Source organism: Nyctereutes procyonoides, unplaced genomic scaffold, assembly GCF_905146905.1.
Source record: "Nyctereutes procyonoides isolate TBG_1078 unplaced genomic scaffold, NYPRO_anot_genome, whole genome shotgun sequence".
NCBI classification, from domain to species: Eukaryota; Metazoa; Chordata; class Mammalia; order Carnivora; family Canidae; genus Nyctereutes; species Nyctereutes procyonoides.
Genome location: NW_026575159.1, coordinates 33,411,291 through 33,434,216, shown reverse-complemented (window position 1 = coordinate 33,434,216; position 22,926 = coordinate 33,411,291). Strand labels below are relative to the sequence as shown.

Sequence of the window (22,926 nt, the reverse complement as noted above, 5' to 3'; positions counted from 1 at the left end):
TATGTTGGCTCTTTTTTGTTTACTTTTATTAGGACTGAGCAAGATGAAGCCCAGCTTGCGGCGGGGGGGGGGGGGGGGGGTGCGCGCACAGGACTAGAATCCACAGGGTACCCGGCTTGGGGATGCTTGGGCTTCTCAGGTGGACCAAGGGTTTGTCAACCAGCCAGGCCGGAGGGGCAGTGGCAGGAGCCAGGACTTGGGGAGCAGGGTCTGCAGGCTCCCAGCAGTGCCTCAGGAACCCCAGCTGGCCTGAGCATGTTCCACCCTCACCAGGCCTGTCAGCAGAAAGCGGCGCTGGGGAGGAGCCTCCCGGGGGGCCTGCTGACAAGGGAAGGCATCTCTTAGTGACCCCTGGTTGGGAACACTGAGAGTGCTGACAGCTTCTGCTGCATCCTACAGAAGGTGCGCCAGAAAGGAAGCCTCCAGCCCCAAGCCAGCTGAAGAGCTGACCAGTGAATGTGTATTTTTTAATCTACTTTTTTTCCCCTAAGTATAAATTTTTTGTAGGACATTTGGGAAATGCAAAAACTTATAAAAAAAAAGAAATGTAGGGATGCTTGAGTGGCTCGATTGGTTAAGTAACCAACTCTTGATTTCAGCTCATGTCCTATCTTGAGGTCATAGGGTCGAGCCCCATGTCAGCCTCCCTGCTCAGCGTGGAATCTGCTTGTCCATCTCCCTCTGCTACCCCCCCTCCATTTGTGCATGCTCCCTCGCTCTCTAAAAAAATCTTTTAAAAAAAAATGTTATTGGGGATCCCTGGGTGGCTCAGCAGTTTAGTGCCTGCCTTAGGCCCAGGGTGTGATCCTGGAGTCCCAGGATTGAATCCCACATTGGGCTCCTTACAGGGAGTCTGCTTCTCCCTCTGTCTGTGTCTCTCATGACTAAATAAATCTTTAAAATAAATCTTATTTCAGAAAGATCACAAGCAGGGAGAACAGGAAAGGAAGAAGCAGACTCCTCGTGGACCAGGTAGCCTGATGCAGGAATCGATCCAGGATCCTGGGATCACGACCTGAGCCCAAGGCAGATGCCTAACTGACTGAGCCACCCAGGTGCCCTTAAATAAAATCTTTTTAGAAATGTAAAATAGGGGGGAATCCCTGGGTGGCGCAGTGGTTTGGCGCCTGCCTTTGACCCAGGGCGCGATCCTGGAGACCCGGGATCGAATCCCATGTCAGGCTCCCGGTGCATGGAGCCTGCTTCTCCCTCTGCCTGTGTCTCTGCCTCTCTCTCTCTCTCTCTGTGACTATCATAAATAAAAAATTAAAAAAAAAGAAATGTAAAATAGGGATCCCTGGGTGGCTCAGCGGTTTAGCGCCTTGCCTTGGGCCCAGGGCGTGATCCTGGAGTCCCGGGATTGAGTCCCACGTTGGACTCCATGCATGGAGCCTGCTTCTCCCTCTCCCTCTGCCTGCGTCTCTGCCTTTCTCTCTCTTTCTCTCTATCATAAATAAATAAAAATCTTTAAAAAAAGAAATGTAAAATATTTTTAAAATGTAAAAAATTACCTTGTCACATTTCAGAGATTACTGTGGTGATGTGTTTTTTTAGCCTCTTTTTTTTTTTTTTTTTAAGATCTTATTTTATTCATGAGAGACAGAGACACGGGCAGAGGGAGAAGCGGGCTCCCTGCGGGAAGCCTGACGTGAGACTCAAACCTGGGACTCGGGGGTCACGCCCTGGGCTGCAGGTAGACGCTCGACCACTGAGCCACCCAGGTGTCCCAGTTATGAGATTTTTTTTTTAATTTTTATTTATTTATGATAGTCACAGAGAGATAGAGAGAGAGAGGCAGAGACACAGGCAGAGGGAGAAGCAGGCTCCATGCACCGGGAGTCTGACGTGGGATTCGATCCCGGGTCTCCAGGATCGCGCCCTGGGCCAAAGGCAAGCGCCAAACCGCTGTGCCACCCAGGGATCCCCCAGTTATGAGATTTTTAATATAAAGGGCAGCCCAGGTGGCTCAGCAGTTTAGCGCCACCTCCAGCACAGGGCGTGATCCTGGAGTCCCGGGATCGAGTCCCACGTCGGGCTCCCTGCACGGAGCCTGCTTCTCCCTCTGCCTGTGTCTCTGCCTCTCTCTTTCTCTCTTTCTGTGTCTCTATGAATAAATGAGTAAAATCTTAAAAAAAAAAAAAAAATTACGTGTCCCCTATGGCCTAAACTATCTGTCCTCAGAGGTGTTCTCCACCCCAATATTTTATAAAACATTTTTTTTAAAGGCACCTGAGTAGCTCGGTTGAACATCCAGGTCTTGATTTCTGCTCTGGCCTGTGGAAAAGCATCAGCTGGTGATCTTGTCCTCCTGAGTGACTGCCCTGAGGACCTGGAGCTTGCTTAGCAGCCCCACAATTGCTGGCTACTTGCCTTCTTCTGGTTCGGCTTCTCAGGTGGAGCCCGACTGGCTTTTCCATGAGTACACGAGGGCATCCTTCCTTCCGTGCAGGCATGAACAGCGCTCCTTTGTTCCTGTGGCATGGAGCTACTACTGGTGATCAGTTGTCCTCCCGTGAGTAGGTGCTGCCCACTGGCCGCCCTCTCCACAAACAATACTGCCACTGGAGCCCTGGCATAAACCCTGGCTGGCAGCATTGCCTGTGAGCTTGGGCGCAGTATTGCCAAAGCTTGAGACACTGGTCCAAACGGGACTGGAAGTTGACATGGCTTATGTCCAGGTGATACCAGGTCCCAGCCTCACTCCCTTCCCACCCTCCAGTCTCTGGCCGAGGCTCCCACTGCAAAGCCTACTGGAAGCCAGCAGTCATGAAAGTCCACCGACGGCCCACACAGGTGACCTGGGCAGAGATAGGGTGCCCAGGTTGGGGAGGAGTGAACACGGAGAGGCCAGGACGAGCAGCAGGCCTTCCCCTGCCTACCCGATGGGTTCCACACTGCTGGCTTCATGTGCATTAGCTTTGAAGCCACCATGACCTACTCCCCGCAGAATGCTGCTCTCAGGCTACACATCTGACAGTTCTTGGCCTGTCAGCTGTCCTCAGGCTAAGATACCAGACAAAAAAGTAAGAAAAGAGAAGTCTGAGGCTATGCGAGGTTCTCCCCGTGTCCCCAAGTTCCTGGAGTCCACGGGGAGCGTAAGTGGGACCCTCACCTGGGGCAGAGTCCTCGTGCTCCCTCCACACCTGTGTCCTCCCCCTGGGGCTGGACCCCTCTGAGGCTGCCTGGTGCTGTTCGCAACACCGGATCCCTGCCCCGATCACCCTAGCCCGCTCCCTCCACACCTGTGTCCTCCCCCTGGGGCTGGACTCCTCTGAGGCTGCCTGGTGCTGTTCGCAACACCGGATCCCTGCCCCGATCACCCTACGCCCATGCCTAGAGGGGGGTGCCTGGGCCCAGCAGTGACAGCGGGCTGGTGGTGCACGTACAGGCCTGGGGCCTGCATTCCCAGCGCCCGCGTTGTAAGGCCCAAGGTAGGGGATGTGGGTGATTCTGGGTGAGAAGGGAGTGGAGAGGACTGCTCCTGGGCTTCCTGTGCTGCCGCTCAGTCCTGTGCTACTACCGCTCCTGACCAGGTGGGGTTTCCAACCCCGGCCCGCAGGCCAGCGCCCCTGGCAGCCAGTGTCACCTCCTGCCCCGACGCGGACCGCAAGTCTGGTCAGGCGCAGCTACAACCAGTCCCGCCTCCACAGTCTCTCGGCCTCGGGGTTACAGCTGTGGATTTTGGGACCTGTTCCTCACAGAAACCATAAAATCGGAGAATCCGTGTGGTGGCCCTGCTGCAGACAGATGAGGTCTCGCGCTTCGCTCCGTCTGGCGACCCTGGAAGTCGCTGCTCCACCAACCGTATTCCTGGGCATCTCCCCAAAGTGTGATTGAATGTGTGACAGAACTGTTCCCATCTCCACTGTCCCCAACTCCCAGGCTGCCTCTCCTGTCACTGTGTCTCTGCTTCGTCCTCTTCCTCCTTGGGATGGGTGCCAGCTTTGCTGCAGGAGGTTCCCCACCAGGGATCTGACATCGCGTCCTGCTCCTAAGTTGCTTCCCCCAGACCTTGTCCCCACGCAGCTGCACGGGCTCAGGGGCGTTGAGAGCCGCTTTCTCCACATCAGTTCCCACTGCGGAAAACAAAACGGAACCAGGAAGGGCAGATTCCTTTTTTTTTTTTTTTTTTCCTATTCTGAGTTAAAGGAAACACTGAAGTAATAAGGGAGTATTCAGTTTTACATCAGTGTCTCAATTGGAAAATTCTCAAGTTGTCCTCAATTTGAGGAAAATGATGGGGGGGGCAGTGTGGAGCAAGAAGAGAAATTAGGGAACTCGCGGCGGGATACCGCGCGGGAAGGCAAGCTCTGCGGGCAGGATGGTTAACCGGGGAGCAGCCCTGGCAAAAGGCGTGAGAATGCCCTGGAGATGGAGCGTGGCCTGGGGGACGGGTGAGGGCACAGGGATGCGAGGTTGGACACTGGAGCAATCGAGCACCGCCACTCTGCCAGCTGGGGGATCGGGACCCCCCTCGCCGGGTTGTTGAGGACAGCATGCCACACCGCCAGCGCTGGGCCACTAGAGCTGCTCCTGCGCTACGGAGCTGATGGAGGCGGCGTCTGGGTCTGGGAAAGCTTGGAAGGAAGTAAACGGGCAGGTGGGAAGGATGAGGTGCAGCCACTGTTCTGAGCCAGGAGGACACCCCCAGAGGGACAGAGAGGATGTGATGCCAGCACTCCTGCCCTGCAGCCATCAGGGGATCTCTGGGCCCTGGATGACTGTTCCCAAGAAGCACTCCTACAAGCCTGATCAATACTCAACGCTCAGTTGTTGGGTGAAAGAATGACCGAAATCATAACCTTGGATGAAGGAAGTAGGAAGAAAGTCTAGATAGGGACTCAGTCTGTGGCTACGAAGGTCAAAACTAAATCAAGTTGGGTAAAGCATGTCTCCTTCCTGCTTGTGTTTGAGAGGGGCGCCGGAGAAGATGGGGTGGCCTTTTGACTGAGCTTTCAGCATAACTGCTTGATAGCACATTTCTTTTTTTTTTTTTTTAAGATTTTATTTTATTTTTTTATTTTTTTAATTTCTATTTATTTATGATAGTCACAGAGAGATAGAGGCAGAGACACAGGCAGAGGGAAAAGCAGGCTCCATGCACAGGGAGCCCGACGTGGGATTTGATCCCGGGTCTCCAGGATCGCGCCCTGGGCCAAAGGCAAGCGCCAAACCACTGCGCCACCCAGGGATCCCTTTAAGATTTTATATATTTATTCATGACAGAGAGAGAGACACAGGCAGAGGGAGAAGCAGGCTCCATGCAGGGAGCCCGACGTGGACTCGATCCCGGGCCCCCGGGATCACACCCTGGGCTGAAGGCAACGCTAAACCGCTGAGCCACCCGGGCTGCCCTTAACCCCACATCTCTGAAATTCACTTTCAGATTTGTGCTTTATCTTTAATTCTTGACTTACAAACCGTCGTACGTGCACTGCACTGAGGGGATAACCCCGGCTCCTGAAGCTGCCCTCATCAGACCTCAGCAGTCTACAGTGACCGATTGGCCATCTGAAGGCCACAGCGGAGAGAACCAGCCAGTCTTCCCAGGGCCTCAGCCCTTCTCCACGTGCTGCCCGCGGCTGTTCTGGACGGACTGGTGAGGTGCCAGGTCCTGCTGGACGATGTGGCCACAGGAAATGACACCGCAGCCTGACATAGCCAGCAGTCCTCACCGGCTGCACGAAATGGCGGCCCTGCGGGAGGCACCCAAAAGCCCTGCCTTCTCACCGTTGTTGACAGGTGCCGGGGTCCCCATCTAACAGCACCTGATCAACTGCTGACTCCCAGCCTCACCCCTCATTCCAGCTGGGTGATCACACTGGGCTTAGCTGCTAAAAAGAGAAGGAGAAGGCACCTGGAAGGTTACGGTGTGACCTCAGCAGGGCCCAGCCTCTGCTCGGGCCACCGCCTGTGGCTAACAAGTGAGAAAGAAGGGAAAAGTCACGGACATTAGGCTGGGGAAGTCTACAGCAAGGGCCAAGAGAGGTGGCCACGCCAACGAGGGCGCAGGAGTCTACACAGTCCCCAAAAGCTTATCTGTGTGGGAGAGAGCTGCCTCAGGGAACAGCCAAGGATCTGTCATGGGGCTTTTTTTTTTCTTTTTAAAGGGATCATGACCTGAGCTGAAATCAAGAGTGGGATGTTCAACCAACTGAGTCACCCAGGAGCCCTCAGGCATGAGGAATGTTTTTTTTTTTTCTTTTAAAGATTTTATTTATTCATTAGAGATACACAGAGAGAGAGAGAGGCAGAGACACAGGCAGAGGGAGAAGCAGGCTCCATGCAGGGAGCCCAACGTGGGACTCAATCCCAGGTCTCCAGGGTCACATCCTGGGCTGCAGGTGGCACCAAACCGCTGCACCCCCAGGGCTGCCCGAATCTCAGGGGATATAAGCCAGATGCAAGAGCCCATGTTTTCATCAGAAAACCTACCAGAAAAGAGGGATCCGGTCTTCATTTCACAGTCAAGCAGGGGAGGGACTCCTGTCCTACAGCCTGAGAGACCGAGAGCCATCGGCCGTAAGGACAGAGTACTGGGAGTGAGGAGACAAGGCTGACAACCCCCTGTGACCCCACTACCCTCAGCTGGGATGTAGGGAGCCTCACTCTGCAGGTGAGGAAGCATCAGATGACTGGCATTTCAGGGATCAGGTGATTCTATGTCTCCATTACCCAGTGGTTGTCAAACTTCACTGCATTTTAGGATCACCCTGGAGGCCTTTAAAGTCCCAATGCCCAGGCTGTCCCCCCACACACTAAATCAGAGCCTGTGGGGTAGTGCAGGCGAGCCCCAAGTGGTTCAGCGCACAGCCAGTTCAGAAAGCGGGCACTCGTTGCCCAACGATGAGCCACCATGGCCTTGCTGAGCAGATCAGCTCTTGGGTTGACACGGGACAGGCCTGCGACCTGGAGAGGGGGATTGACAGCGACACAGAGCTCGCAAGCGGCAGTGCTGGCACTCTGCGTGTGCAGGGTCCGGGGTGGGCGGGCACTGGGGGACCCACGAGCTGGCGGCAGGCACAGCGGCCTGGGGGAGCTGGCTTCTGGAGACGCCCCCCCCAAGCCCGCAGCCTCGCCCTCCTGCCTCACCTACTCCCGGCCCCAAGGAGCGGCCAGACCCTGGGACTCCTGGCGTCGACATGGGGCCTCCCCCGGTGCCTCCTGGGGACCTACACCCTCCTGCCGGCCGGCTGCTCGGGATTTGGTCCTGACAAGTGCCCGAGGCGGCACCCTCCTAGCCCTGCCCTGGCTCGGCGAGTCCCCGCAGGGCCCCTTCATCGCCTGTGCCTGCCCTCGCTGGCAGGCCCTGCTCAGCCCTCAAGGCCGCAAGGTGCCGCGTCTTCCCCATAGCTTGGGGGGGGGCTCACCTCCCTCGTCCCCTGTCGCATGTGTAAACTTCAGGGATGGAGCCTGTCAGTTGCTTGTTTGTAAAACCAAAACATTTGGGACCAAATAACCCTGCTTCAGCGCTTCCTAGGCATCGACCTGCAGCAAGTTACTTGGTTGCCTCAGTCTCCTAACCTAGAAAATGGGGATATGGCAGTAGATGGCCCACGAGGTGAGGCCCAAGCCCACGCTCAGGGTTCTCCGCCCACCTCCCCCCAGGGCAGCCCCACACTGCGGCCTGAACCCCCCCCTCCCCCGCCCAGCCCTGATGAGGTCCACCTGGTGCTTTCCTGCTCTCAGTGGAGAGAGCAAACAGCTGGCGGAGCTGGGCGCATCTGCCTGTGAGCCGGGTTCGGGAGCAGGTGCAGCAGCCCCTGGACCAGCCCCTGCGTCCCTCTCGGCCACGAGCGCTGTGGCCTCTGCACTCAGGCCTGAGACAGGGACAGCCCGGCCGCCAGCTGCCCAGGTTGCCAGCCGCGGATCCGCCCGCCTTGCGCCACCGGCTCCGGAGCCACCCCTCGGGCCGCAGGCTCCGTACTGGGCCTGGCCTACCACCCGGGGCCAGGGGGCGCTGCGGGGTGCGGGGTGCGGCAGGCAGCTGGCGGCCCGGGCCATCCAGGCAACACTTAGTGAGGTGGGCAGGGGCCACGCGGGGAGGGCCAGCCAGGAGCCGGGACAGCGGTGGGGCCAGGGTGTCGCTCGGCTCCGTGGGCATCAAGTTAGCGACAGCACGAGGGGTGGACGGCACAGAAAGACCTGGATCGCGGTGGTGGGGGGGTGGGCAGGGCCGGGCCGCGGTGTCAGGACGCCTAGGGACAAGGCCACCGCCATCCCGCTGTGCGGCCCGCAGAGCCCAGGTGCGGGGCAGTGGGATGGTCCCTGGCCGGGCTGAGGGTGCTGTGACACCTTCAGCACAAGAGCAGGGGGGGGGACCAGAGAGCCTCGGACGTAACCTGGAGGGGGTTGAGGTGTCCCAGGGCCACAGCAAGGCTCCACCCAGGCAGGAGGCGAGGCTCAGGATGCTGTCCGTCTGTCGCTCTCCCTCTGCCTCTGCTCCCCCAGGCTGGCTTTCTGAGGCAGAGACCGGGAAGGGTCTGGACACACCTCGGGCTGCGGACACAGCGGCCAGCCCGCCGCCTCTAGCCCAACTACACTCTACCTGCATTTCAGAGGCCACAGCACCAGGAGGAAGGGCCTCTTTTATCTGTTGGGTGTTTGGGGGATTGTTCGGGGCCTCCGTGGCCTGCCCCCGCAGAGCACCTATATTCCGGGCTACAGGCCTCACCAGGTGGGTGCTTCTGTCATCTGGTCTCCTTGTCTGTTCTAAATCACAACTGAGGGGATCCCTGGGTGGCTCAGCGGTTTGGCGCCTGCCTTTGGCCCAGGGTGCAATCCTGGAGTCCTGGGATCGAGTCCCACATCAGGCTCCAGGCATGGAGCCTGCTTCTCCCTCCTCCTGTGTCTCTGCCTCTCTCTATGTCTATCAAAAATAAATAAATAAATAAATCTTTAAAAAAAAATAAAGCACAACTGAGGGGATCCCTGGGTGGCTGAGCAGTTTGGAGCCTGCCTTCAGCCCAGGGTGTGGTCCTGGAGTCCGGGGATCGAGTCCCACATCAGGCTCCCTGCGTGGGGCCTGCTTCTCCATTTACCCGTGTCTCTGCCTCTCTCTCTCTCTCTCTGCGTCTCTTGTGAATAAATAAAGGAAAATTTTAAAATAATAATAATAAAGCACAACTGAATATCCTTGAATTGTGCGGCACACACACATTTTCACTTTGAGTTAATCCTCAGGTCACTAGTATAATCATAAAGGGGATTTCTTCCTGATTTTGAAAAAAATGTTGGCAAATCCTTGAAGTGTTTGTGGCTCTTATTTTAATATTTTATTTTATTATTATTTTTTTAAGATTTTATTTATTTATTCATGAGAGACACAGAGGCAGAGACACAGGCAGAGAGAGAAGGCTCTCTGCAGGCTCCATGCAGAGAGCCCAATGTGGGACTCAATCAATCCCAGGACTCCAGGATCATGCCTTGGGCCAAAGGCAGGCACCTAACCGCTGAGCCACCCAGGTGTCCCAAGATTTTATTTATTTATTCACGAGAGACACATAGAGGCAGAGACCCAGGCAGAGAGAGAAGGCTCTCTGCAGGCTCCACGCAGGGAGCCCGATGTGGGACTCCATCCCAGGACCTCAGGATCACTCCCTGGGCCAAAGGCAGGTGCTAAACTGCTGAGCCACTCCCTATTTGTGGCTTTCTTATGAAGTAAGCTAATGATACACTTGAAGAAGTACCCTTTAAAAAAAAAAAGTACCCTTTTTCCAAACACAAAGTCAATTTTCTTTTTTTTTTTTTTAATTTTTTTTATTTACGATAGTCACACACAGAGAGAGAGAGAGAGAGGCAGAGACATAGGCAGAGGGAGAAGCAGGCTCCATGCACCAGGAGCCCAACGTGGGATTCGATCCGGGGTCTCCAGGATCACGCCCTGGGCCAAAGGCAGGCGCCAAACCGCTGCGCCACCCAGGGATCCCCAAAGTCAATTTTCAAACCTCTTTTTCCAATGTTTTTTTAAAGATTTTATTCATTTATTCATGAGACACAGAGAGGCAGAGACACAGGCAGAGGGAGAAGTAGGCTCTCTGTGGGGAACCCAATGTGGGACTCGATCCCAGGACCCTGAGATCATGACCTGAGCTGAAGGCAGACACTTAACCTACTGAACCACCCAGGTCCCTGACAGGATTTCTTTTTAAAAGGGTGAGTAAAATTCTATGGATGGACTGCAGTTTGCTTATCCATTCATCCATCAATGGATACTTGGGTTGCCTCGACCTTCGGGTTTATGAATAATACTGCTATGAATACGGGCATACAAACACCTGTCCAAGATCCTGCTTCCTGGGTGGCCCAGTGGTTGAGCATAAATGAACATAAATGTCTTCCTTCATGATAGTCACTTCCAGGTCTGCATATTTTACCATACCTGCCTAAAACAGACCCTAGGTACATTTTAGCCCATCGTGAGGCCGAGTGCCCAAAGATGCCGGCCAGTGGAGTCTCTGTTGAAGGCACTATCGCTCTGGGCCACCAGCTAGGATACAGAAAGTGTCCTTGGAAACGCATCTTCTTGTAAGTGATGAAAGTGGGCTTTTTCCCCAGGAACATTTATGGTGTGGAATCCCAATCCCAGATGGGAAATGGTTGGAAAGCAAACTGGGCTGCTTGGGGAAGGGACCCTGAGCACTCAGTGTTCAGGCCTGTGGCTGTGAACAGTTGGTTGGTTTGTTCTTTGGGCCCAAGGTTTGGGGAGTTTGGCGGGCCTGGGGTATGGAGGTTCCTGGAACGCCCGCAGTGTATGGAAGCAATCCCCGTCACCCCCCCCCAACCCCCCCCCCCTCCGGCAGCGCCCGCCGGGCCTCAGCAACCCCAACGCTGCCCAGGTGTGGGCTGGGTGCCACGGGGGCTGCGACGGCTCTGTCCAAGGCTCTGCAGATCCGAGCGTCGGCTTTGGTCCTCCTGTTGCCCCAGGATCATCCGGGCCATGACCCACCGGCCCGCCGCCAGTAGGCATCCTGCAGGGTGAAGACTCTCCATCTGGGAGTCTCCCGTAGGTCAGCGCACCGCACCGGGAAGAAGCCCGGAAGCGCTTCCTGGGGGATTAGGACCAGGAGGGCGGCTGGGAAGTAGGCATTTCTCTGTCCTCCCTGTTCTCCGTTCACTCGTTCTTGCGGAGGGTGCTGCCGGAGCTGAGCGCGGGGCGCGGCGGGAGCGCTGAGACCCCGAGGCCGGGGAGGGGAGAGAGTCTCCCAGGGGCCCGGGGGCGGGGTGGGGTGGGGTGGGGTGGTAGTCCCCAGGACGGCCCTGGGGTGGAGGGCCGGGCCCACCCCGCCACTTCCTTCCCCCGGGCGGCGCCAGATTTCCCCGCGGTTCTCGGCGACCCCAGGACTTGGGTCACCAGCGACTCGGAGGTTAGGTCCGTCTCCCCAGAGAAGTCCTGCGCATTCTACGCCCCGCCCTTCCCGCCTCCCGGGCGCCTCACCCTCCGCACCCCGGCGATGCCCCCTGCCTGGACCGGGTGCCCCCCTCCCGGAGGACACCCGTCGTCTCCGCTTGGCTTCTCTGTCTCCTCCCCGAACCCCCTCCACCCCGGGGCTGCGGGCCGTTCACCTCTCGGGGCGGCGGACGCCGGGCCCTCCTCTCCCCGGCTGCTGACCCCGCCCCTGGGCCCGCCCCGGCCCCGCCCCGCCCGCCTCTCCCCGGCGCTCTGGCCCCGCCCCTACCCCGCGCCCGGGCCGGGGATCACCGAGGGCACTGAGCCTCCGAGCGGCCCAGAGCGGCCGGAAGTTGGTGGGACGGGGCGGGAGCGAGCGTCGGAGGCCCGCTTCCGGTTTTGTCGCGCGTCTGGAGCCTCGGGCGGTCCACGGGGAGGGTGAGTGGGCGCGCCGGGCGCGGACTCGGGTGTGGGCGGCGGGCCTGCTGCTCGACCCCGCGCGGAGGCGCCGCCGGCCGAGCCCCGCGTCCTCCTGCCCCCGGCGCTGCGGGCCCCGCGCTGCCCTGCCTCCCGCGGGGGTCGGGGGCGCGAGCGGCGTGCGGAGGCCTGGGGCGCCTGGTGTGGGCGCTGCTCGGGCGGCGGCCGCGTGGCCGGCGGGCAGGGGCGTTGGGTCCGGCTCCCCGCGCGGCCTACTCGCCGGGTCTGCGCCTGCGCCTGCCCGCGAGCCCGCCGCTTCCCGGGGCCGCCTCTCCCGGTCCGCCGCCTGTGGAAGACTTCACTTCCTGACGGTGCAGGAGGGGCTGCGCCCGGGCGGGGTGGGCGGCCGGCCTTCGTGACCCCTGCCGCCCCGGCCTGGGCTGCTGCCCACGAGCCCCTGTCTGAGCCAGAGGCGCCCGCGGGGAGTCCACCCCGCCTCCCGGCGTCCAGGGGGCGAGCCTGGGGCGGCGGCGGGCCCTGCAGTCTCCACTGCCTTCTGTGACCTTGTTCGGGCCCGTCCTCCAGCCACGCTCCCCGACTCCGGCTGCCCGGCCGCGCCTCCTCCCCGGGCTAGTGAGCTTCTCTGGGGCGGGACCGTCGAACGACCAGAGTCCCTTCTCTGGGGCGTGATCTCGGAGGTGATGCGTTTGCATAGTTTTGACTCTTCATACTGCCTCGGGAAGGCAGGGTTCCCGCGCACTGTGCGCTGCTGCGTCCCCGTTGCTTAGTCTGGCACTTGGCGTGGGTGGCAATCCGCACCTCACACACTGAAAGATGAATGAAGCTTCGGGGCGGGGGGGCAGATGCTCCAGTGCTGTGGCCGCTTTGGCCTCACCTTATGTCCCTGCCAAAGAACGTCTGAGCTTAGAGGTAAAGGATCGGAGATTTCAGCCTGGAATTCAGGGATCGGGACCCTCCAGCACCCTGACCTCTGACCCTTTCCTAATCACCAACAGGTCCCTCCGCCAGGACACATGGATGCCAACCCACCGAGCCTCATGGTAGGAGCCTGCCTGCCTCCATTCCCGCTAGAGTCCTACCTTTTTCCTCTGGGAACCTACCCTGCCCGCTGGGCCTGGTCCTAGACCCTCATCAGTCCCTGGTGGCCCTTGCCAGGCTCAGGCATGCTCATCCTTACAGGAGCGAACAAACCCCTGCCCAGACTGGGGCCCATGTGAGGCCCTCATGGGGGGAGGTTTGTAGATCACCCTGGTCTGGCTTCCTCCTCCCCTCGGTTTTTAGAACCGAAAGGGCCTGGTGACTGGCTCAACCCTGTGGTGCATGTGCCTGAGACACACACATGAGGTGGAGCCAGAATGGGGCTGGCACCCAGGGTTTCCTGGGGTGCTGGTGTATGTCTTTTCAGGAGGCTGTGACGTTTGGTGACGTGGCCGTACACTTCTCAAGGGAGGAGTGGCAGTGTCTGGACCCTGGCCAGAGGGCACTGTACAAGGAGGTGATGCTGGAGAACCACAGCAGCGTGGCTGGACTAGGTGAGGCTGTGTCTTGGGACCCCTCCTCCTGAATCATGGGTCAGCACCCACCTAGTCAGGCCCGTTGTCTGGGGGGTGGGGGGGCCGTGGGTCTCTGAGGGTCAGGAACTGACCCTGGGATGTGTCATGGTGAGTTCTGCGCATTGTAAACACCATTTTGCATGCTCTTATGTTTGTTAACTTTGTGAGGTCAGATTTTAATGAAATTCAATGTATTCGCCTTATGGATTGCACGTTTGAAACTTTATTTAAAGATTCTTTCAAAAAAAAAATTCTTTCATACTCTAAGGTCATGGAGACAGTCTACACGTTCTCCTGTGGGCTTTCTAGTTTATCTTTCTTGTTTAGATCTGGGCTCCACGTTTGTGTCTGGAGTTAAGTAGGAGCCCATCCTTTTCCATTGATTTGTGGGGCTACCTTTCTCCTGTGTGACAGTGTGCTTCCCAGCTGGCCTTGTAGTGTGTCTTAACGCCTGGTAGGACAACTTGCCTTTTTTGTTCTTTTTAGTAAAACTTCACTTAACTTATTCATGGGTAATAGAGTAATTCTTTCATGTAAATTTAGAGTAAGTTTGAGTTTTTTAATACTTGGAACTGAGCTTTTCATTGGGGGTGCTTTGAATTTGTAGAATTCCTAAAAGGAAAACTAATCTCTCATACTAATTGTTCTCATCCAAGATCATAGAACGTGTCTCCGTTTGTTCCATTTACTTCCTGTGTAGTTTGCTCTATTTTTAACTGATTATTGTTGCTGTACAGAAATGCAGTTGGTTTTTTGAGGGTTGATCTTGTATTTGGCAATTTTGTTGAACTTCCAGCTAGTCTGGTGCCTTATTCTAAGAGAGGGTTTCCCCCTCTATTTCCCAGTGTCCCAACAGGTAGCTGTGGCCAGAACTACACTGCTGTGTTAGGCAGGACTGCTGTGGGCAGGCCTGTTTTGTTCCTCATTTTATTTTATTTTATTTTATTTTTTATTTTATTTTATTTTATTTTATATTTTATTTTTTTGATTTATTTATGATAGTCACAGAGAGAGAGAGAGATGCAGAGACACAGGCAGAGGGAGAAGCAGGCTCCATGCACCGGGAGCCCGATGTGGGATTCGATCCCGGGTCTCCAGGATCGCGCCCCGGGCCAAAGGCAGGCGCCAAACCGCTGCGCCACCCAGGGATCCCCTGTTCCTCATTTTAAAGGGAATACTTCTAGGGATGCCTGGCTGGGTCAGTCCACTGACTGAGTGTGCAACTCTTGATCTTAGGGTTGTGAGTTTGAGTCCTACATTGGATGTGGAGATTACTTTAAGAAACAAAAAAATAGCCATTTCTTTTAAAAAAAATAAAGGGAATGCATGTAATTAAAATTAGAAGAAAGTGGCTAAGGAGGTTTTTTTCCTCTCGATTGTATTTATTTATTCATTTGAGAGCAAGAGCTCGAACAAGGAAGGGGAGCTGCAGAAGGAGGAGAAGCAGACTCCCACTGGGTAGGGAGCCTGATGCGGGGCTCGATCCCAGGACCCCAGGATCATGACCTGAGCCAAAGGTAGATGCTTCACTGACTGAGCCACCCAGGCGCCCCAGGAATTTTGTTTTCAATCATAATACATTGGGAGGCACCTGGCTGGGTCAGTCAGTGGAGTGTGAGACTCTTGATCTCAAGGTTGTGAGTTCAAGGCCCATGTTGGGTGTAGAGGTTACTTAAAAAATAAAACACTTAAAAAAACAAAACAAGGACATTGGATTTCAAATTTTCTGCATCAATTGGGAACTCATACAATTTTTTTTTCTTAGTTAAGCTCATTTTATTGTATTTTTGGAGTAAACTCTATTTAAATTATATTTTATGTATGAACTTTGATATCATTTTGGATTCAGCTAGGCAGTATTGTATTTCAGATTTTTTGCTCCTGTTCATAAGGGAATTGGACTTTAATATGTTTCTTTTTGTGAATTGTTCTTATATATTTTTGGAAGCGGCACTTGGTATGTCAGTTTCATAAGATGAGCTGGGCAGCTTTTGCTGTCTTTTTAATTTCTGGAAGAATTTATGTATGTGGATTTATAGTTTTTGGTAGAATTCACCTGTAAAACCATCTGGGCCTTGGGCTTTTGGGAAAGGAAGGTCTTCCAGTAGCATTTGTTTTTTTAGTGAAAAATAGTCAAATTTGTGAATTTCCTTTTGTGCTCATTTTGTCATTTTTAGCGTTCCTATAAGTTGATGTGTTCATTTAGATTTTTAGTTCCTTTGCAGACTCTTTAGTGTCAGAACCACTGAGGATCCTGGCCCTGCTATGGATGGGGAAGGGCTGAGAGTCCAGGCATCTCGGTGTCCAACCTCAGGACTGGGACCGATCTGGAAAGAGGGCCACTGTGCCCCGATCCTCACCCCCGATGCTTCCTCCGGAGGCTTTGCCTGTGCTCTGGCAGCCCCCTGCCTCGTTACTCCTGACAGTAAGGGTGCTGGACCCTGTGCTGGGCCCTCAGCTATACTGACACAGTGTCCTTCTCTGCCATCCCCACAGCAGGATTCCTGGTCTTCAAGCCTGAGCTGATCTCCCGGCTGGAGCAGGGGCAGGAGCCATGGGTCCTCGACCTGAAGGGAGTTGAAGGGAGAGAGGGGGCAAGGACCTTCCTTACAGGTGAGGCTCAGGCCTGAGTTTCTGGGTCCAGGGCTGAGGAGGTGTTCAGAGAACTCATGCCCACCAGAGAACTCATGGGAAGCTGGACCTGGACCCTAGGGACTGACGAAGCAGGAGCGCTGGATGCCTGGGAACACATGGCCACAGGTGGGGCTGTTGACAGAAGCACAGCCCAGCTGTGGGGTTGCATTGGGAGAGACCGAAGTGCAGAGAAGCAGGGACATGAAATTCTTGCGAGTTATAGCAAAAACAGTTTGTCTTTAAGGCACATGTTGAATTTCTAACATACTGATATTCTTGCTAAGCAAAAGTGACGATCCAAGGGAAGCACTGAGTTTGGCTCTGCGCAGGCTTCAGGGCTGCGTCGGTGTCATGGGTGCTCTAACACAGCGTCACAAATGTGGGACTTACAAGCACAGAGGTTAATCGTCTCCACTCCAGATGTCCAGAACCAAGACGCTGGCAGGATCCTGTCCCTGTGAAACCACTAGGGAGGGACCCTTCTGTCTCCTCCAGCTTCTGGTGGCCCCTGGTGTTCTTTAGCTTGTGACTGCGTCACTCCCCGGTCTCTGCCTCCGTCATCACGCCCCCCTCCCCACCCACCCAGGTCGTCCTGAAAGGGCACCAGTCGTGTAGAATTAGGTGCCTCACCAGCGCAGCCTCATCTTAACTAGCACTCAACAGTCCTGTTGTACAAGATCCTATTCTGAGGTCCTGGGGCTGAGCTTCAGCACACATCTTCGGGGGCACAGTCTGCCCATAATAGAGGTCTCTGCCACCGTGTGGCATTGGCTCCCACTGGGCTCCTGTTGAGGGGATGCCATTGCCTCAGCCTTGTCTGAGCCTCCCTAGCTGACCCGTTGCCCAGTTTGCTCAGGGCAGTGAGATTGTATGCATCTTGGCCACGGAAGAGGATCCTGCCTGCTACCTGCCATGTCTTCCTCCCACAGTCCCTGGCTGGCTGGGAAGCAAGTTGGAGAATCAGACTGTGGCAGTTAGGGCCCTGGAGTCCTCCCTAAAGCAGGTTCCCGAGTCTCTGCAGAGCATCCTCACACGCACCGTCGTGTGGAAGGTGGCAGAAATACAGGCAGTGTTGGGGGCTTGACCCCCACCCCCAGCATCCTTGGCTCTGTCACTGAAGCCCCTGCCTTCCTGTGGAGGCCCCTCCCTGGCCCTTCCTGGGAAGGATCTAATGCTGTACACCAGTCCACTTACACCCCAGCCACTGTTAAGTTTTTCTAACGGGGAGGGGAGATTTCAAAGAGGCAGGAGAGCTAGCTGGAGCTGGGCGGATTTGGGTAGTTGGTGGGTTCATGCGGAACAAACGGTCTTTACGGTGATGAGTCAGCAGCAAAGAAAACGAGATGTGTAGACCTGCTCTGAGCCTGACAGCACAGGGCAGGAGCACAGCCTCGCAGATGAAAATGTGTGGAGCGTGTTAGAGAAACGTATGTGCCCAAGGTGTTACCTGCGCCTGGTGCAGCAGATTGCCGAGGAGTGGCCCAGAGTGGCAGGAAGGTGCGGAGCTGCACCCCGACCCACCATCATCACACCTGTCCCCAGCCTGCCGGGACACACGTCAGTTCTCTGAGGCAAAACCACTTCCAGAGTGAAGCTGTTTTTTTAAACATGTGCTTGCAGCTCTTCAGGGGTTACCTGGAGTTTGCAGATAAGAGATCTCAAGTTCCAGGGGAGGGTGAGAACTCTGGGCTTCAGTTAGGAGTACCCAGGGGTGCCTGTGGGCAGTGTCAGACACATAAATGGCCCAGCGGTGGTTAAAATGGTGAGGATGTGTTTTTGATCCATAGTAGTTTTTGTGATGGAGAAGAGTCCAGTGTGGGTGAACACGGCTTCCATCTGTTCAGATGTGGCCGGGGCAGGCAGGGGTGAGCAGGCAGGAGCTAGGCCCTGTGACACCCACCTGGGCTTGCTGACCACTGCCTGTGGGAGTTGGGTCCTGCTCTCCCACGGAGGTTGGGAGACTCCCTGTCCCTCAGGTGTGGCTGGAACAAGCGGTCGGTTGTGCTGGCAGCCTTGAGTTTTCCCAGGTACACACCTTACGGGAGGCAGAGCCATCCTAGGGGTGCAGCCTTGAGCTGCAAGAAGCAGCACTGGTGTGTTGTCCCTTACGGGCCAGGGTTGAGGCCTGGTCGAGAAAGGCTGGGGAGCCTGGGCTGGGCTCGGCTGGAGGGTCTTTGTCAGAGGGTGTCAGCAGAGGCAGGGAGAAGTGGACCTGAAGTGGGGAGCCCCTGAGGCTGGGGCAGGGGGTGTTGTTCTCAGACTCGGTCATAGGGAACCAGATGGAGGCCGACCCCAGAGTGGTCGGGTGCATTTGTGGCTGCTTTAGCCCCGTGGGGTTAGCATTTTCTCTGTGAGCAGGAGGTCCCAGCCCCAAGGCTGCAACCATCTCCACCGTGGTCTCCCCTGGCGTCCGTAGGGGCCTCTGCTCTCCACTAGGAGGCAGTGGAAAGCAGAGCTTGCCCGTTTTCTCAGCTGCAGAGCAGAGGGAGGCCTGGGCAGAGGGTGAGGGGGCCAGTGCCACATGGCCAGCCCTGCCCCGTGAAGGGTGTGGGATTGCGCAGTGAAGACCAGTCAGGGGATCCCTGGGTGGCGCAGCAGTTTAGCGCCTGCCTGGCCCAGGGTGTGATCCTGGAGACCCGGGATCGAATCCCACGTCGAGCTTCCTGTATGGAGCCTGCTTCTCCCTCTGCCTATGTCTCTGCCCCTCTCTCTCTCTCTCTTTCTCTGTGACTATCATGAATAAATAAATAAAATCTTAAAAAAAAAAAACAGGAGAGCCCCCATGTCCTAAGGGCACAGAGAGGTTGAATGGGCAAGTGGTGGGAGGACAGACCCAGGTCCATTCCTAGTTCTCTCCTTGGCTGTGTGTCTGAGGGGCCACAGGTTCCTTATGGGGGGCGGGGGTCCACTACTGGCCTCATTGGATTATCATGAAGACTAAGTGAGGAATGGCTGGAACCCTGTTCCTTACCCACAGAAGATGCTCAGTGTGATGGCCTTTTCGTCACCTGGGACCACCCGGAACTGCGACCGCTGGAGCTGGCGAGGGCATTGATGTTAGGAGCCACCAGGAACCCCGTGACTGGACCCCTGGAGGATTTCACTCAGAACCCCACTTCTCAGACTCACCCCAGGGGTGCCCCTCAGCAGCTGTCCAGCCTTGTCCTCAGAGCCTGCCTGTTCCTCTGCTCATAGTTCTACCGTCTTCACAGGATGCCTGGGGGGGCTCAGTGGTTGGGCATCTGCCTTCGGCTCAGGGCGTGACCCCAGGGTCCTGGGACCGAGTGTGCACTGGGTTCCCCACGGGGAGCCTGCTTCTCCCGCTGCCTGTGTCTCTGTCTCTTTCTGTGTTTCTCATGAGTAAATAAAACCTTTAAAAACAAATAAAAATAAATAATAAATCCCTCTTCCCCTCACTTCACCTCCTCTGGATCCAGGAGCCTCTGGCCACACTTGGCAGGCTCTCAAGATCCCTGCTTCTTCATGGGTTTTCACTCGTACCAGTTCCCCACAGGATGGACGTCCGCTCACGTGCCTGCACGCAGGAGCACGTGGTACTGGGATGAACGCAGAAAGTGAAGTGAAAAGTATTAGTGACACCAAATTTTGGGCGCTGTCAAAGGCATGACTTCTGGTAGTGTTTTTCCATGTGGGTCTATCCTTGCTTGATGCAGCCTGTCCTGGGAGGGCACTCCGTTCCCAGGGATGACCCGCACCCCCCATCCCCACCCTGGTCTCTGTCCTGTTTCTCGAGCACAGGGGATAATGGACATCTTATTTTCTGTTTCAGATTCTGCGGGTGGGATTGCGAGCGAGCAGGCTGGTGAGGACGTGGATGTTCTAAAATCAGAACCCTGTGCAGCAATGATGGTCAGAAGCCCCCCACCGGCTTTTCCTCAGAGTTCTAGCTTTAGCGACTCCTCTGATGGTGCAGTCTGGTCAGAGAATAAGCCAGGCTCTCTCCAGAGAACCCGCCTGAGCACGGGGACTGTGGCTCCCAGGAAGACCTTTACGAGGGAGGGTGCCCAGGGATGTGGTGAGCTGGAGAGCAGTGGTGGTCTGGGTTGTCAGCCTGGTGAAAGTCTGGGAGGTGCCGCAGAAGGGACGTCCCGAAGGTGTGACGTGTGTGGCCGAAGCTTCCGGTCTGCTTCAGACATTGCTCTGCGTCGAGAAATTGATACACGAAAGAAACCAAACACATGTCCGGAGTGCAAAACAAAAGTACCTGATTGTTTGCAGGGGAAGCCTCAAGGTAACTGCCACGGAGAGAAGCCGTATGAATGTGAGGAGTGTGGGAAGGTCTTCAGGTTGTGCTCACAGCTTAATCAGCATCAGAGGATCCACACTGGCGAGAAGCCATTCAAATGCATCGAGTGTGGAAAAGCCTTCCGTCTGAGTTCAAAACTTATTCAGCATCAAAGAATTCACACTGGAGAGAAGCCCTACCGGTGTGAGGAGTGTGGAAAGGCCTTTGGTCAGAGCTCCAGCCTCATCCACCACCAGAGGGTCCACACGGGGGAGAGGCCCTATGGCTGCCGGGAGTGTGGGAAGGCCTTCAGCCAGCAGTCTCAGCTGGTCAGACACCAGAGGACCCACACTGGAGAGAGGCCCTACCAGTGCCAGGAGTGCGGGAAGGCCTTCAGCCAGAGCTCGACCCTGGCCCAGCACCAGCGGATGCATGCTGGGGACAAACCTCAACTTCCAAGGAACCCAGATAGCCCCAGCCTTGTTGCACATCAGAGAATACACGCTACAGAGAAGCCATTTAAGTGTGACGAGTGTGGGAAGGCCTTCAGGTGGGTGTCTCGTCTGAGTCAGCACCAGCTGACCCACACCGGAGAGAAACCTTATAAGTGCAACAAGTGTGCAAAAGCCTTTGGTTGTAGCTCACGGCTTATTCGCCACCAGAGAACTCACACTGGAGAAAAGCCATTTAAATGTGAGGAGTGCGGGAAAGGCTTTGTCCAGGGCTCCCACCTAATTCAGCACCAGAGAATTCATACTGGAGAGAAACCCTATGAGTGTAGTGACTGCGGAAAGGCCTTCAGCCAGAGCTCCAGTCTCATTTACCATCAGAGAATCCATAAGGGAGAGAAGCCGTACGAGTGCCTGGAATGCGGAAAAGCTTTCAGTATGAGCACACAGCTCACGATCCATCAAAGGGTCCACACTGGGGAGAGACCCTACAAGTGTACGGAGTGCGGGAAAGCGTTCAGTCAAAACTCAACCCTTTTCCAGCACCAGATCATCCACGCAGGAGTGAAGCCCTACGGGTGCAGTGAGTGTGGGAAGGCCTTCAGTCGGAGTTCCTATCTCATCGAGCACCAGAGGATCCACACTCGTGCTCAGTGGTATCATGAATATGGGAATACCTTGGAAGCTTCTACCCACGTGAGCCGTAAAAAAGTCAACACTGTAAAGAAACTGCATAAATGTAACGAATGTGAGAAAATATTCAGGTGGCGCTCGCATCTAATCATACATCAGAGAATTCACACAGGAGAGAAACCTTACAAATGTAATGAATGTGGCAAAGCTTTTAATCGGAGCTCCAGGCTTACTCAGCATCAGAAAATTCACATGGGATAGAGCACTTCCCTTTATAAATGTGTATAAATGTGAATAAACCTGCAGCCTTATCTTCATGTATTTTATATCGTTTATACTAACAAGAATTTGGAATGTGGGGATAGGTTGCAAATTATTAAGAAAATGTCCAAATGCATACCAAGTGGATGTTTCTTTGGTGGAATGTGTGACTTTATCCCACTCAGCAAAGCCTGTGTCCCTCAAGTCAGGGTGCTTGTGCGTAGAGTTCCGAGTTCACGGAGGGAAGACCCAGGCCCTGTGGATGAGGAGGAGTCCTGGCCCATGAGCTTTGCCAGACCCATAGCTTAGCAGTTACCCAGAGGGTCTTCCCTCCGCGCCAGGTCCTCAGGCTGGCTTCAGTGGTGGGGTGTTAGCTCGGGCTAGCGGGAACCCAGAGGGACGTGCCTAGAACTCCTTCCTCCCACCTTCTTCACTTGACTCCTCTTCTTCCAAGTCTGCTCCCATCAGAGCAAGCTGGGGATCAGCCAGAGGGCCTGGTGTCAGCAAGAGGAGCTCCATCCGCACACGACTCCAGGAGTAGCACCCAGGCCCAGGGACCTGCTCTGTGACTCTGGGACGTCACTGTCCCTGGAATCCAGAGTCGTGCAGGGCAATCGTAAGAGATGAACTGTGTACGAGAGCCGCTCCCCTCCCACACAGACCCCGTGCCAGCATCTGGGGCCGGACCCAGGCAGACTCGGCACCGCAGGGACAGCTCCTGGGAGCCCAGCAGATGCTACCCAGAGGCCAGGGTGTGTCCTGTTACTGCTGCTTCCCACGCTTCCTCTGTTCCTCCTGCCGTGCAAACTGCAGACTGACAGGTGAGCCTGTAGCCTGTTCCCAGAGGCTGGTGGAGATGGAGGCCATGGGCTCACCAGCAGGATCGGGTTAACCAATGCTGGTGGCGGCCCCGCCCTAGCGTCCTGGACTCACCACTGTGAGAGTTCGAGGGGACCAGAAGTCTTAGATTGGCTACTGTCCACTTCCACTCACTCAAGACCTGCCCATCTGTGGTGTCATTGCCAGTTACCACCGGGGCAAAATTGGGGCCAAAGATCCCTCCCTGTCCCCGTGGAGAGGCCCATTTCTTCAACATAGACAAAGGTAATCCAGAGGGACACAGGTCAGTCACTTGAGTATTGCAACACCTGACTTGGGTCACCAGCACACTGGTCTGGTTAAGCCTGTGGGTAGTTCCCCAAGACACAGGCTTGATGGCCACGTGTGGTACAGCCCAATATCAGGTTATGGATTTGTATCAGGTGAAAAAAGGGCTGGCTGGCCCTGTGTTTGAGCTGGGAGGTTCCAGAAATATCTGGCATA

At 55.6% G+C, this 22,926-nt stretch overlaps 1 protein-coding gene across 11 annotated transcripts; it reads left to right on the top strand.

Moving 5' to 3' along the window:
- Window positions 1-11,743: 11,743 nt before the first annotated feature.
- ZNF7 (zinc finger protein 7) lies at window positions 11,744-21,653 on the top strand. 11 transcript variants are annotated; one of them, XM_055313947.1, is made up of 6 exons: window positions 12,514-12,736; window positions 12,823-12,867; window positions 13,200-13,359; window positions 15,877-15,993; window positions 19,805-19,884; window positions 20,254-21,653. In XM_055313947.1, the coding sequence occupies exons 1-6, from the start codon at window positions 12,641-12,643 to the stop codon at window positions 21,601-21,603; spliced, it is 1,848 nt and encodes a 615-aa protein (XP_055169922.1). In that variant the 5' UTR covers window positions 12,514-12,640; the 3' UTR covers window positions 21,604-21,653. The 11 variants fall into 11 exon arrangements, with proteins under 11 accessions (XP_055169920.1, XP_055169918.1, XP_055169916.1 ...); XM_055313945.1 differs by lacking the exon at window positions 12,514-12,736 and adding an exon at window positions 11,744-11,827 and having other exon boundaries at window positions 13,233-13,359; window positions 19,805-21,653; XM_055313943.1 differs by lacking the exon at window positions 12,514-12,736 and adding an exon at window positions 11,744-11,827 and having other exon boundaries at window positions 19,805-21,653.
- Window positions 21,654-22,926: the final 1,273 nt, after the last annotated feature.